Here is a 15,465-nt window from a genome sequence, read left to right as displayed (position 1 = left end):
GGCAGGCTTCCTCAGGGCTTCATGTGTAGCAGTCTTCCTTACTCGATGATTAGTTACTATGGGGTTTAAGTGACAGGAACATTGGAGGCTGGTGCCCAAGGACAGAAGTGGCACTTATTTTGTATTTCCAGGACCTGAAACAAAATAGGCACTCAAATAAATGTAAAATGAATGAACGAAGTAAATTATTCTATTAGAGGTAAGTGCTGATGGCCTCAGGCTTACCAAGGCATAACCTTTGTACAGCACAATTCTCAGTGAACAGCTTCACATTCCCTGCATGCACAGAAGCCTCAGCTTTCCAGGTTACTCTTGGGCTAGAATCACTGTGAACGGGGCAGCAGCTGGGCCAGTGGAAAGGGCACAGAAGCCAGGAGACCTGGGTGCAAGCCCGTCACTTGCTTCCTGTGTGATCTTAAGTTGTTTCACTTCTGAGCTTCCATTTTTCCTCCATAAAATGAGGGTAATAATTTCTACCTATAGTGTGGTTGTGAGATTTACACACGAAAATGTTTTTAAGCTGTGAAGTGCTAAATATATAGAAACATTGGTTGTTGTAGATGAGGCCAGCGCAAAAAGAGTGATTGACTTGTCCATTGTTCCACTGTAATAACAAATAGAGTGGAAAATGTGGTACAAATGCATGTCCTAATTCTAGTCAGGAGCTGTGGCCACAAGGGCCACCAAATCTGAAGTTGCAGTATCCTGCCACGGCCCTGCACCTGCCATTTTAGAACCTGCTCACACGTCAGCTGCCTGCAGCCAGCGCATGGGTGCTGGAGAGATGGGAGGAGCGGAGCCATCTCTGCGCCAAACCAAGAGTGAGGTCATCACAGGGACTGTGACTGTGCAAGAAGAGGCGCCGCTGCGTGGCACTGAAGCCAGCAGCCGGCCTTTTCCACCGCTCCCTGGCTCCTCACTTTCCTGGCACCAGAGCTGATTGTGGGGAGAAACAAAAGGAGCAGAGAGAGAAGCTTCAGGTCTTTTGCTTAAAACATTTCCATTGTTCCAAACTGCATTGTCAGGGATAATGGCTTGGGGTGATTGTATGCATATTATGTATTTAATGACTGGGAGTTCCTGTGGAAAATATTGTTCCATTTTTTACATTTGTGTGTCCTGCTCCAAAATGGCCTTGTAACTGTATCTGAACTTGAGTCTCTGCCTTGATGTTGTCATCCTCCATTCCCTGAAAAATGGAGGAAAATCCCAACTTGGGCTTATTCAGTGTCATCCTATTATGATAACTGCCTCTTGAGTGCCTGATCTGCCCCCAAGACCATCCTGGGTGCTTTATCATTAATAGTCTTTCCCTCTAGACCTGCCAGTGGATTTGTGAGAGATGTTACTATCCTCATTCAGCTGATGAGAAAGCCGACTCTTACCGGGGTTGAGAAACTTGGCAAGGCCATGTAGTTCGTAGGCTGGTTAGAACCATGCTCTCCCGCTCCCCTGGGACGCCTTTGTCAGGTTTTAGTAATTGTTATCCAGGTCATGATGGTTTGGCCCTGTTCCACTCATTTCCCACTCTTCTTCCTGTAAGATTGGGGCCGGGGGGCACTCTTAGAAACCTGGGTGGGGTGTACATAGTCCTGTTGTGATCCAGTTTTAATGTAAACAGTGTAATCAGGTTTTGGCCTCTGGCTCTTTGGGTCTGACCTGATACAGCAATTAGAGAGGGTTGTCAGAATGCCGTGTTAAGTTTTAAGCTCAGTGTCCTTGCTTTACAGGAGCAGGAGCAGTGACTTCACCTGAGAACATCCCAGCGGGAGGACAAGAGAAATCATGTTTATTCCTCAGGAATACTGAAGTGCCCTGGAGTAAGCTGCCATTCTTCTGTAACAATGTTATCAGTGATGCTTTAAACTCCAGCACCTGGTTATGTATCTGAAACCAAGTCTGTTTCTTGTTTTGTATTTTCTCTCTGGAAGTTGTAAGGAGGTGGTCTTAAATAAATTAAACAAAAATAGGAAGCCCATTGCATGGCCTTTGTTTCTTCACCGTTGGTCTCTGAGCTTGAGGAGGACTGTGTGTGAACTGCCGGCAGCTGTAGCCACCTGCTCACAGCCCCTCTGAGAACCCCCTGAAACCAGTCTTTGGGTATTCCTTCCCACTTGCCCCCTCATGCGTAGTTTTCAGAACTGCTTCCGCCTCGTAATCAGAAGTTGAAGATTGCTGCTGCGTGGCCTGATGGAGATGACTGATGTCTCAAGGCGCCTTTCGTTCTGTGGCAACTCTTCATGTGTTCTCACCTGGGGACCTGGCAGGGTACATCTCAGCTGTGCCTACCGAGAGGCGGTCCCACTGCTGCTGTATTAGCAGGGGAGGAATCCTGGCTGTGTGGATGGCCCACTCCACTGAAGTCAAGTCCTGCAGCTTCATAGAGTTTGAGACAGTCCAAGCTTCAGCTCTGGAGGGCGGAGGAAAGCTCATGGCATACCCACCCGGCCGGAGGGGCCCGTTTGGGGTTAACTTTGTCTTCACGTAGCAGCTGAGGTTTGAGGACAAACCCCTTTGAGTTTGTTCCTGTGGTTTCACTTGAACCAGGGATGCTAGATGCAAAAGTCATATTTTAGCAATTTCTTCAGACGATATACAGAACCCCAGAGCTCAGCCTTTCTTATTTCTTTTTCCTTAACATAGAAGTAAGACAAGCAGAGCCCGATCTCACTTGCCCCTGTATCCTGTAAATGTTGATTGGGCATCTACTGTAAGCTAGACTCTCTTGTAAGCAGCAGAGATAAATGGGTAAAAAGGCACAGGCTTCTGCCTTCAAGGAGCTTGGAGTCTGATGGAGAGACAGACATGCAAACACAACTCTGAAAGAAGTGTTTTAATGGAGAGGAGAGGTGTAGGCAAAGTACTGAAAACAAAGGAGAAGGAGCAACTACGTCTCCTTAGCATGGCCCCACAGGCGATGGAATGCCTGCACTGAGACCCGAAGTTGACTGGGAATCCCAAACAGAAGGAGGGTAGCCTCTGTTTGCTCAGGATCATGTAATGCATATTATAGCTGGGAAATCGCAAGTAGTTCAGCATAGCCAGGGTGTGCGGGGGCAGGGAAGAGGCATGGAGGGGGAGGCTGGGCAGTAGGGTACAACTCATGTCTGACTCCAGTTCTGGAACACTGATTAGACCTTAGTTCTTACAAGTGCTATAGTGAGTACATTCAGGGTAGCAAATACCCTCCCTCAGCCTCCCCACTCCCTTTTCCAGAAAGTTCTGCTAGGCTCTGCCCTATAAACTGTCCAGGCTTCTCTGCCTTCTGGGCTTGTTTTCCTCTTTGGGTCATCTGAAGTCCAAAGATGGGCTTAGCCCTAGACTGGAAGTCTCAGCCATGGCTTGTCATTGCTGCTTGGCTGTTTTTCACTTGGTCCGCTTCATTCCATGATGAAGGCAACCCATGTAATTGAAAGAAAAATAATGTACAACCTGTTTCATCCCTTCCACTTGTTTTCTTCCTATTTGCTTTATTTATTTATTTTTGACATGGAGTTTCTGCTCTTGTTGCCCAGGCTGGAGTGCAATGGGGCGATCTCGGCTCACTGCAACCTCCACTTCCTGGGTTCAAGCGGTTCTCCTGCCTCAGCCTCCCGAGTAGCTGGGATTACAGGCATGCACCACCACACCCAGCTAATTTTTTATTTTTAGTAGAGACGGTGTTTCTCCATGTTGGTCAGGCTGGTCTCAAACTCCCGACCTCAGGTGATCCTCCCGCCTTGGCCTCCCAAAGTGTTGGGATTACAGGCGTGAGCCACTGCACCCGGCTTCCTATTTGCTTTAAAAGTATTTTCCTGGCCGGGCGTGGAGGTTCACACCTGTAATCCCAGCATTTTGGGAGGTCGAGGTGGGCGGATCACGAGGTCAAGAGATCGAGACCATCCTGGCCAACATGGTAAAACCCGTCTCTACTAAAAATATAAAAGTCAACCGGGCATGGTGGCGCACACCAGTAGTCCCAGCTATTCAGGAGGCTGAGGCAGGAGAATCATTTGAACCTGGGAGGCAGAGGTTGCGGTGAGCCGAGATCACGCCACTGCACTCCAGCCCGGCAACAGAGTGAGAATCTGTCTCAAAAAAAGCATTTTCCTTCCCCAATTTTTCTGTCATTTTCCCATCTTCAGGCAGAGAGAAGAATAACATGCCCCCTTCCAAAAACGACAAAACATAAGGTGACCACAAATTCCCTAGACACGTCAGAAAAATAAGGAGTGGAGAGGGACATTGGAATGAAAGTTCTCTATCTCATTAGCTGTTAGGTTTTAGGCATTTATTTGGATGGATCTCTTTGGCATCTTGGAAGCACCACTGAAGTGCTCTGAGAAAGGGGTCAGCTGTCTGAGGGAATAGTTCTGGACAGAGGCCACAGGAAGCACTGGCCAGTTGCTTTAGTTCTAGAGAGCTTTGTATTCCCGCCTTGTCGCCGTTAGCAGAGGCTGGCCCAAGGCACACTTGATCCTGTCCCCACTCCCTGCCCCCATCTCAGATCAACCTTCAGAAAGTCCTGGCTTGTTGGCAAAGGCACACATTCTGTGTTACTCTTAAGTTTCATTAGAAATTCAAGTCCTCTGGGGCCCTGTTCCCTTGTGGGCTTGTGCAACTGACTTTGTTTCTTGTCTGCCTTTCTGGAACCAAATCCAAGGAAATTCATGGGTTTGGGGAGACAGCGATGGGAACCCAGCGGGGCACAGGATGCTAGGATAAAGCTGTGGCGCCCCAAAAGTGGCCTGCTCTGCCAACATACATAAATACATACAGTCTGAGCTTGACACTGTATAATTTGGCCCAGAACAATATGTATTTTGAGCTCATTTAGGTGAATGACTTTGGCATTCCAAGTACCCACCAGAGGAGCCTTTATCAGGCTGCATTTGCCTTATGCAGAAGTATGCCTTTGTTCCGAGAAATGGCCTCAGAACACACTGTTGAGCTGTCTCCTTTAGTGAGTGTCATCCTCTCATCCATTTCAAAAGATGGCAGATGCCGTCTCGAAGTCCTGCTTGTAGGAAATGCAGGGGTTGGGAATGGAGATGAAGATCTAGTTTTTTGCTTTTAGTTTTCCCAAACCTCACTGTTTACATTTTTTAAAAATGTAACCAAGCCATAATTGCATTTTGCTTGTCGTGGTTCGATCTGATTGTATTGTTGAAGGACTATTTTTGAACCTGTCCAAATAAACTCTGCAAAGTATTTCCACAAGGATGTGACTCCATGGCGCTCGGACAGCCTTCATCCTGAATGGTACTGAGACACAAATGGTTTCCTGTTGCGTGCTTTCTAATTACCTAAATGCAAACGGGGTGGAAGGGAGAAAGTGGAAATTCTAAGTACCAAAAGGAATGTTACATTTAGAATAATAAGCTCATCTGGAAGCTATCACCACTTTTTTCTTTAAGCGCGCTGCAAGCATCGCTTCCCCTTGGACACCAAAGCATGGGATTGGGGTAAAGACAGACCGGGGCAGGAGCAGGGGAGAAACCCCATGTCTAACGAACGGCCTCTGTGTGGAACAAGAGTGAGAGTCAGTGACAACTGTTCTGCTGTCAAGTGCCTTGACAGAGGAACCAAGGGAGAGGCAGGGCTGTAAATAATTTGGAATCAGGGGACTGGATCTAAGTTCCTACTCTACCACTTATTTGCCAGGTGACCACGAGGAGTTTCCATAACCTAAGGGGTTGTTGCAGGCTGGGCGCAATGGATCACACCTGTAACCCCAGCAATTTGGGAGGCTGAGGCAGGTGGATTGCTTGAGCCCAGGAGTTCCAGACTAGCCTGGGCAACATAGCAGGACCCCATCTCTACAAAAAACACAAAAATTAGCCAGGGATGGTGGCATGCACCTGTAGTCCCAGATACTTGGGAGGCTGAGGAGGGAAGATCACTTGAGCTCAGGAGGTTGAGGCTGCAGTGAGCCATGATCATGCCACTACACTTCAGTCTGGGTGACAAGAGTGAAACCCTGTCTTAAAAAACAAATGAAAAACCACACACACGCACACAAAGTTATTTATTGAGCACATGGTCTTTGAGCTAGGCTAGGAAGGGAGAAGGGGAAAAGACACTGAAGAAGAACTCTAGGAGCTTCCACCCAGGTAGGAACATAGAACTATTACTGGGCATTTGCATTCAGGATAATTGGCTTCAATTGTTTGACCCTCACTTAAGGAGTTCAGAGCCAGAAGGTGGAGGTGGAGGAAGATGTCAAGAATTCTTGAAGGAGGTGTGGGCAGGTGATGAATCTTTAACAGGGAAGAAATTGGGGCTAGAAAAAAGGAGCTCATTATCAACTGTCAATCACATCATCTTTATTCCTGGTCTATCCAGTTTGAGCTAGGCAGAACATATATCACGAGACTTAACGTTTTACAAGCTTATGATAGAAGTACTGTTATCCTCGTTTTATGGATGAAGAAACAGATTTTGGAAGGGCAAATTAACGTGCCCAATGACAAGAAGGTGAGATGATGCAGGTGGAATCTGAACCTGATTCCGGAGGCCAGACTCTTATCTACTTTCTATGCTGGTCAAAAGCTGTTTAAAGTGGGGAGGGTCATTTCAAAGGAAAGCAGTTTGATCCAGTTTAAACCTGATTTGAGCTACTTAAACTAGTTGAAATGGATCAGAGCCCGTTCATTGAGTTTAAATTAGTAAGAATAAGTTGATCCAATTTGAAGTCAGCTGTATTTGTTTAAAAAAATAATTCCTATGTCTATTAATCAGAAACATAATTATCAATCAGAGCTTTGGGTCAGTGTTGCTGATGAGTTTGGCTAAGTCCTTGCAAATGTAATAAAGCATCATGACATTTTATTGGAGTAGGCATCTTAAAATCTATACACTTTTCGGCCGGGCGCGGTGGCTCAAGCCTGTAATCCCAGCACTTTGGGAGGCCGAGACGGGTGGATCACGAGGTCAGGAGATCGAGACCATCCTGGCTAACACCGTGAAACCCCGTCTTTACTAAAAATACAAAAAAAAAAAAAACTAGCCGGGCGAGGTGGCGGGCGCCTGTAGTCCCAGCTACTCCGGAGGCTGAGGCAGGAGAATGGCATAAACCCGGGAGGCGGAGCTTGCAGTGAGCTGAGATCCGGCCACTGTACTCCAGCCCGGGCTACAGAGCAAGACTCCGTCTCAAAAAAAAAAAAAAAAAAAAAAAAAAATCTATACACTTTTCAATTAGATAATTAGATTTTTTTCTTTTTTTTCTTTTTTTTTTTTTTTTTGAGACAGGGTCTTACTCTGTTGCCCACGTTAGAGTGCAGTGGAGGAATTTTGGCCCACTGCAACCTTGCTATCCAGGGCTCAGGTGATCCTCCCACCTCAGCCTCCTGAGTAGCTGGGACTGCAGGTGCACGCCACCATGCCTGGCTAATTTTTGTATTTTTTGTAGAGACGGGGTTTCACCATGTTCCCCAGGCTGGTCTTGAACTCCTGGGCTCAAGCGATCCACCTGCCTCCGCCTCCCAAAGTGCTGGGATTACAGGTATGAACAACTGCATCTGGCCCTAAATTTATTCTTTCTTATTACGTGGCATCGTATGAGAAAGAACTTTCCCTTCTCCCTCATTTATTTAGTCATTTATCTATATCAGTATGAACTCATGGATTCTCGTTTTATTCAACTGATTACAATCCATTATTATTAATATTTAACTCAAATTGTCTAGATTTGTCCAGTAGGATCTCTTTCAAATGGTATCTGTATCCGTTTGACATATCCATTCCATTCTTTGAACACGAGCTATTGCAGACTCTTCTTGTATTTGCCCCACCCAGCCTTGGAATCAGCAATTTCTCCAAGGAGCCCTGGTTCCATTGAGTGGCGAGTGGTAGTTAGAAACCAAGCTCTCTAGGTATCCTTGTTGCTGTTGGTGTGCCATTGCTTAGACACACCAAAAGCTTTGTCCACCTCTTAGCCGACATAGCTAGAAAATATGTGTGTCTATGTGTGTGTGTGTATGTGACCTTGAGTTCATGCTATCTTAAGTCTAAAACCTAGGATTTAGTCTAGCCTTCCTGCCATCCATATTTGTAACTCCCTTATCTAATAGTGAGAAATGTGGCTCTAGGGATTTGATTTTGAAGGAGCAGTATCTATAAATTAGGTCTAGTTGGCTTCTGTGTGTGTGTATATGAGTATAAATGTGCTGTGATTCCCTCTCCAGTCTCTCCGTCTTTGTCTATCTGCACATGTACATGTCTTTCAGTTTCCATCACTCTTTGCCCTCTAGCTTTTCTGCTGTCTGTATCTCTGATTGTGATCAAGACCTAGAGTACTTTTTTATTTTTATTTTTATTTTTGAGACACAGTCTTCTCCCTGTCATCTAGGCTGGAGTGCAGTGGTGTGATCTCAGCTCACTGCAACCTCCGCCTCCCGGGTTCAAGCTATTCTCCTGTCTCAGCCTCCCGACTAGCTGGAATTACAGGAGCCCGCCACCACACCTGGCTAATTTTTGTATTTTTAGTAGAAACGGGATTTTGCCATGTTGGCCAGGCTGGTCTTTTTTTTTTTTTTTTTTTTTTGAGACGGAGTCTTGCTCTGTCGCCCAGGCTGCGGTGCAGTGGCCAGATCTCAGCTCACTGCAAGTTCCGCCTCCCGGGTTTACGCCATTCTCCTGCCTCAGCCTCCCGAGTAGCTGGGACTACAGGCGCCTGTAACCTCGCCCGGCTAGTTTTTTTTTGTATTTTTTAGTAGAGACGGGGTTTCACCGTTCACCATGTTAGCCAGGATGGTCTCGATCTCCTGACCTCGTGATCCGCCTGTCTCGGCCTCCCAAAGTGCTGGGATTACAAGCTTGAGCCACCGCGCCCGGCCTACCAGGCTGGTCTTAAACTCCCAACCTCAGGTAATCCGCCCGCCTAGGCCTCCCGAAGTGCTGGAATTACAGGCGTGAGCCACCTCGCCCAGCCTAGAGTACATTTTTATTATAATAGTTATGAAATAGTTTTATTCTTACTATTTTTCAGTTAGGTAGTTGAGTTTAATGTTTTTTATATTTTTAGTTTTTATTAGTTATTATAAGTAATGTTTGCTGTAGTTTTAAAGCCCTTAAATTAACTTCCTTTTTAAGTGGGTGGCTCTGACTGACTGATCCTTCCATGGGTCAGTGACTTTGAATCAGAAGAAAGGCTTCCCCAAATTCTTACTATAGAGCATCCACTGTTCTCATCAGAGCTTCCCTGGGTCACTGTGTAATCATGAGAAAGTCACTTGATCTCTCTGGGCCTCATTGTAAGATAGTAATGATCCCTGTCCCCTCCTGCCACATGGTCCAGATGTGAGGTCAGGCACACTGTTACTGAGGAGAGAAGGAAAATAACCAGATAAAGAGTTCATTTTTTAATATAATCAATTATATAACACATTATGATGGAAAGAACCATCTCCTGTCTACACGGGAGTATATCCATTATAATATCACATGACAGACTCTTCATACCACAGAAGTTAGACTCGCCACTGTTCCAGACGTGACTTCCTCTTCTCCCCATGGAAGCAGACTTCATGGATAAAACCCAAATCCTATCTGGTTGTAGAAGTCCTCCTGTCAAGGAATAGAAAGATTATTATGGATCTTCTCTTCATCAATTTGGATACCTCTCTTGAAGATTAGGAGATCAAGTCACAGAACGTAATGCTAGAATTTGTCAGTCAGGAGCCACATCTATTAGGGTTTCCTGAATCCTCCCCCTTGGCCCCCAAAACCAACCATAAAACTTCTTTCTGGTCTGGACCTGTTATCTGTAAAGCCTCAGTTTGATTGAGGATGGGGAGCCTTGGGAATTTCTTTGACCTCTCCAAAATCTCTGCAAGTCTTCCAAATGGACTCCCGGCTTTCCATCTCTCCCTCTCCCACCAGTCTTAACAAGATTTTACGCACGTTGTTTCCTGCTCAGAAATCTTCAGTGGCTCTCCAATAGGCACAGAATATACGTCCCAATTTCTTAGCCTAGACTTCAAAGCCACTTAACTCCTATCTCCACCTCATCCCATGTGGAGCAGGATAGGGGCTAAGAGCAGGGGCTCTGGAATCAGGCCTGCGGGGTTTGAATTCCAATTCTTCCACTTATTAGCTGCGGGGCCTCGGAAGTTGTTTACTCTGTCCATGCCTCAGTTTCCTCATCCACAAATGGGAAAAATGATAATACCTCCCTCAAAAGATTATTACCTGCATGAGAATTAATTAATATATGAAAAGCCCCTTCATCAGTAGCTGATACATAGTAATGTTAGACCATTGCCTCCCGACACACCCTTTTTAATCTAGTCTCCACATGGCAGCCAGTGTTAAATTGGGTTATATAATTTCTCTGCTCAGAATTCCCCAATGGCTTCTCATCCCATTTGGAGAAAAAGTCAAAGTCGATGCAGTGGACTGTAGGACTCTACAAGACCTGGCCCTCTTGGTACGTCTCTGACCTTGACTCCCACCCACCCCTCCCTCGCTCCTCTGCTCCTGTCCTCCTGTTGTTGTCCCTGCACACACAGGCCCATTCCCACCCTCAGGCCTCCTTTGTACTTGCTTTTCTTCCTTCCTTCCCTCCTTCCTTCCTTCCCTCCTTCCTTCCTTCCCTCCTTCCTTCCTTCCTTCCTTCCTTCTTTCCTTCCTTCCTTCCTTCCTTCCTCCCTCCCTCCCTCCCTCGCTCCTTTGTTTCTTCTTTCTCTCTCTCTCTCTCTCTCTCTCTCCCCACCCCCCTTTTTGTTTTGAGACAGAGTCTCGCTCTGTTGCCAGGCTGGAGTGCAGTGGTGAGATCTCGGCTCACTGCAACCTGCAGCTCCCTGGTTCAAACAATTGGCTTGCCTCAGCCTCCTGAGTAGCTGGGACTACAGGCATGTGCCACCATGCCCAGATAATTTTTGTATTTTTTTTTTTTTTCAGTAGAGATGGGGTTTCACCATGTTGGCCAGGATAGTCTCGATTTCTTGTCCTCATGATCCGCCTGCCTCGGCCTCCCAAAGTGTTGGGATTACAGGTGTGAGCCACCAAGTCTGGCCTGTGGTTGCTCTTCTCTACATAGACCGCTCTTCCCCTAGAGACCCATGCAGTCTGCTCCTTTATCTCCTTCAAGTCTTGGCTCAAATGTCACCTTTGTCGGGCATGGTGGCTCATGCCTGTAATCCTAGCACTTTGGGAGGCTGAGGTGGGAGGATCACTTGAGCCCAGGAGTTTGAGGGCAGCCTGGGCAACACAGGGAGAGACTCTGTCACTACCAAAAATACAGAAATTAGCTGGGTGTGGTGGCGTGCGCTGTAATCTCAGCTACTCAGAAGGCCAAGACGGGAAGATCACTTGAGCCCAGGAGGTCAAGACCAGCCTGGGCAACATGGCAAAACCCCATCTCTCCAAAACATACAAAAATTAGCCGCGCATGGTGGCATGCGTCTGTAGTTCCAGCTACCGGGTGTGGGGTCCGTAGAGGCTGAGATGGGAACATCGCCCAATGAGCCAAGATTGCACTCCAGCCTGGGCAACAAAGTGAGATCCTGTCTCAAAAAAAAAAAAAAAAAAAATGTTGCCTACTCAGGGAGACCTTCCCTGAACACTCCAGTTTTTGTAACCCTCCCCCTGTCTGGACACACACAGACTCTAACTCCCTTTCCTGCTTTCTTTTTCTCTATGGCATTATATTTACCTACCTATTTTGTTGGTTGTCTATCTTCTCCCACTAGAATGTAAACTCCCTGAAGCCAGAGAATTTCATTGTTTTTTTCCACTGCTGTATCCTTAGCACCTACATAGAACCTGGTACATGGTAGGCACTCAGTAACCATTTGCTGAGTAACTGAATATTAGTATATTAACTATTTCAATCAAACTACTTATCGATTTATGAAACATCCCTTATCAAGGGGTGACAAATGCATTCAAACAAGGAAGTTCCTTTTTTTTTTCTTTGTATTTTTGTATTTTTAGTAGAGGCGGGGTTTCACCATGTTGGCCAGGCTGGTCTTGAACTCTCGACTTCAAGTGATCTGCCCGCCTTGGACTCCCAAAGTGCTGGAATTATAGATGTAAGCCACTGTGCCTGGCCCAGCAAGCCTTCTGTAGCCATGCCAGCCCCCTGGGAGTTCTTCCTTCTCTGAGCCCCCATGGCCCTCATGTCTGGGCAACCTCCTTGGCAATAAGCCTTCCCTTTGCTGAGTCATATGCAGGTCCTTTTCTCTTAGAGGGCAGCTCACATGCCTTATCCTATCTGAAATACCTTGCACTATGCTGGACACTTAGCAAGTAGTCTAAAAAACACTGTTGCTTTAGTCAAAAATTTTTATGAGGCAAGTAACACACTCCTTCAAGTCAGTTTGAGATCATGAGATCCTGGGGAAACTCATAGAATCCAAGGTAAAGGAGAACATGGAGGATGCACTGGCAAGAACCAAGCCCTCATCAGCTCCTTCAGCAGCCAGAGTTCTCGAGAATTCTACCCTTAGGGGTTGCAGTTCTCCCACATGGACAGTATGCCTCTCAGTTCAGAAAGATAGTTTGATAGGCTAAGCCTGGGTCAGACATCCTCTCTGTTCCAATCCCCTTTGTCCAGGAGGGCAGGTTCGCGAAGAAAAAGAATGGCTGCTGGGTGCCCTGTGTGTATCTGTGTGTATCTGTGCATGTGGTTGGAGACCGGCTCTCTAGTAGAACGGCTGGGCAGATACAGAGATTCTTTTGTGCCTTCTTTTCCTCTGACTCCCATGTTCCTAAAAAGTTGATTTTTTTCAATGAATGTATCTGGAGCACAAAAATCTCAAGAAAAAATACTGCTATAGAAGAGGATAAACCTATCAAGTCTGCTACAGAATAGAAAAACCTATTAAAATTTTCATATCTGTGGCATATTAAATACTCACAGAAGGGCCCACTCTTGGCCAGGTGCGGTGGCTCATGCCTTTATCTCAACACTTTGGGAGGCAGAGGTGGGCAGATCACCTGAGGTCAGGAGTTCCAGACCAGCCTGGCCAATATGGTGAAACCCCATCTCTACTAAAAATACAAAAATTAGCCGGGCATGGTGGTGGGCACCTGTAATCTCAGCTACTCAGGAGGTTGAGGCATGAGAATGGCTTGAACCCGGGAGGTGGAGGTTGCAGTGAGCTGAGATCGTACCACTGCATTCCAGCCTAGGTGACAGAGTGCGACTCTGCCAAAAAAAAAAAAAAAAAAAAAAAAAAAAAAAGCTGGGGAGGGCCACTCTTGAGGAGGGAGAAAAATTCTTCTCCCACTCACTGTGGATATGTGTGGGCTGCGGGGAGCTGAGAAATGGAAGGAACAAAATAGGGGAAAAAAACCTGGAGCCATGACATTGTAATAGAATTGATTTGCCGAGGCTGGGCACGATGGCCCGTGCCTGTGATCCCAGCACTTTGGGAGGCCAAGGCGGGTGAATCACAAGGTCCAGGAGTTCAAGACCAGTCTGGCCAACATGGTGAAACCCTGTCTCTACTAAAAATACAAAAGTTAGCGGGGCGTGGTGGCGGGCGCCTGTAATTCCAGGTACTCAGGAGGCTGAGGCAGGAGAATCGCTTGAACCCTGGAGGCGGAGGTTGCAGCGAGAAGAGATCGCGCCATTGCACTCCAGCCTGGGCAAAAAGAGCAAAACTCCATCTTAAAAAAAAGAAAAAAAAAAAAAAAGAATTGATTTACCTAACTTCTAGCCCTATGTATTGATTAAGAAGAGAACCTGGGGCTGCCCATCACCATGGCAGCCTTGTTCGCCATATTTACCATGGGGGCCAGGGTGCTGGCAATGGCTTTGTGGAGGACCTGCAGGTGCCAGGCCCTTTCCTGTGAGCCCCGGTGACCCGATGCTGTCACACGGAGAATGTGTGTTACTGTGGGGTCAGACAACCACAGCTGAAGGAAACTGAATTCAGCTCGGCAGCGTGTGGGGAGTCACGGGAAAGAAGAAAACAAACGAGTGGGAGTGAAGTGCCTTGATTTCCCTTCTTGATTCTTGCTCTCCCACCCTACCTACAAATAGTATTTTATTATTTTATTTTGTTTGTTTATTTATTTATTGAGATAGGTTCTTTCTCTGTCACCCAGGCTGGAGTGTAGTGGTAAGATCATAGCTCACTGCAGCCTCTAACTCCTGGGCTCAAGAGATCCTCCAACCTCAGCCTCCCAAGTAGCTGGAACTACAGGCACATGCCGCCACACCTGGCTAATTTTTAATTTTTTTTTTTTTTTTAGAGACAGGGTCTCGCTGTGTTGTCCAGGCTGGTCTTGAACTCTTGGATTCAAGTGATCCTCCTGCTTCGACCTCCTAAAGTGCTGGAATTATAGGCATGAGCCACTGTACCTGGCCCTACAAAGAACATTTTACATTTTTCCATGGGGCCAAGGACCCATGGAGTCCTTGGGGCCTCATTCCTGCTCTCCCGTCCAGGCCAAGACCCTCTGCAATCCTTGAGAGGACAGGCTCTGTACTGTGGAACCCACAGTGCATGGCCACCTTCTCCTTCTGAGTATTCTGAGTCCAAGATGGGGCCTGCAGCTTCCTGACCCCACCAGCAGGGAGGAAGAGGCTAGAGGACACAGCCCAGGTAGATGGGCTCAAAGTCAGAACACCTGTTTCTGGTCCTGGATCTTCTGCTGACTTGCTGAGTGGATTTGGGCAAATCATTTTTTCCTTTATGAGAAAGGATAATATAGCTGGGCTCGGTGGTCTTGCCTGTAATCTCAGCACTTTGGGTGGCCCAGGTGGGCAGATTGCTTGAGGTCAGGAGTTTGAGACCAGCTTGGCCAACATGGCAAAACCCTGTCTCTACTAAAAATACAAAAATTAGCCGAGTGTGGTGGCACACGCCTGCAGTCCCAGCTATTCAGCAGACTGAGGCGGGAGGATCGCATGAGCCTGGGAGGTGGAGGTTGCCGTGAGCGGAGATGGCGCCACTGCACTCCAACCTGGGCGACAGAGTGAGACTTCACCTCAAACAAACAAACAAACAACCCACCATAGTAACTATCACTTCCTGAGAGCCAAGCATGTGCGGGCTCTGTGCCTCATAGTCATGTCTCTCAGTGAATTCTAGGTGATCCTGCAGATGGGTCCTATTACAATTCCTGTTTTCCAGATGAAGAAACTGAGGCTCAAGAGGTGCATTACTGGAGTAAGGTGAGAAGGCTTTGTGCTGAATCCTGGATTTGATCCAGGGCATCTGACTCCAGCGCCTTTCCTGAGCTATATATATGAAACCTCCCTGAAATAGCTTTCATTTTATGGAGCACGTGCTATTTTCCAGGAACTGTGCCGAGTGCTTTGCATCCATTTATCTTCTTGAATCCTGGCTCCATTTCATTATAATCTCACCTTAAGTGTCACCTCTTTGCGATGTTTTCTGAGGTTTCTCAGTGATTTCGTACCTCCCCCACTACATCGCCCACTCTGGCTTAGTTCCTTCATAATACTTTTTCTCCTTTTTTTTTTTTTCTTTTTCTGGAGACAGAGTCTTGCTCTGTCACCCAGGCTGG

At 46.8% G+C, this 15,465-nt stretch overlaps 1 protein-coding gene across 2 annotated transcripts in view; it reads left to right on the top strand.

Annotated features, from left to right (window-relative positions):
• Positions 1–1,973, top strand: part of MICOS10 (mitochondrial contact site and cristae organizing system subunit 10) — a 31,697-nt gene extending 29,724 nt beyond the window's left edge. The window contains exon 4 of one of the 2 annotated variants that reach the window (XM_011743764.3): positions 1,731–1,973. In XM_011743764.3, coding sequence (XP_011742066.1) covers positions 1,731–1,745 — 15 coding nt within the window. In that variant the 3' untranslated portion in view covers positions 1,746–1,973. The other variant, XM_011743765.2, reaches the window with a different exon arrangement.
• Positions 1,974–15,465: the final 13,492 nt, after the last annotated feature.

The sequence above is a fragment of the Macaca nemestrina genome, chromosome 1 (assembly GCF_043159975.1).
Source record: "Macaca nemestrina isolate mMacNem1 chromosome 1, mMacNem.hap1, whole genome shotgun sequence".
NCBI classification, from domain to species: domain Eukaryota; kingdom Metazoa; phylum Chordata; class Mammalia; order Primates; family Cercopithecidae; genus Macaca; species Macaca nemestrina.
Note: the sequence above shows the minus strand (reverse complement) of the source record. Positions and strands in the feature narration are given on the sequence as shown.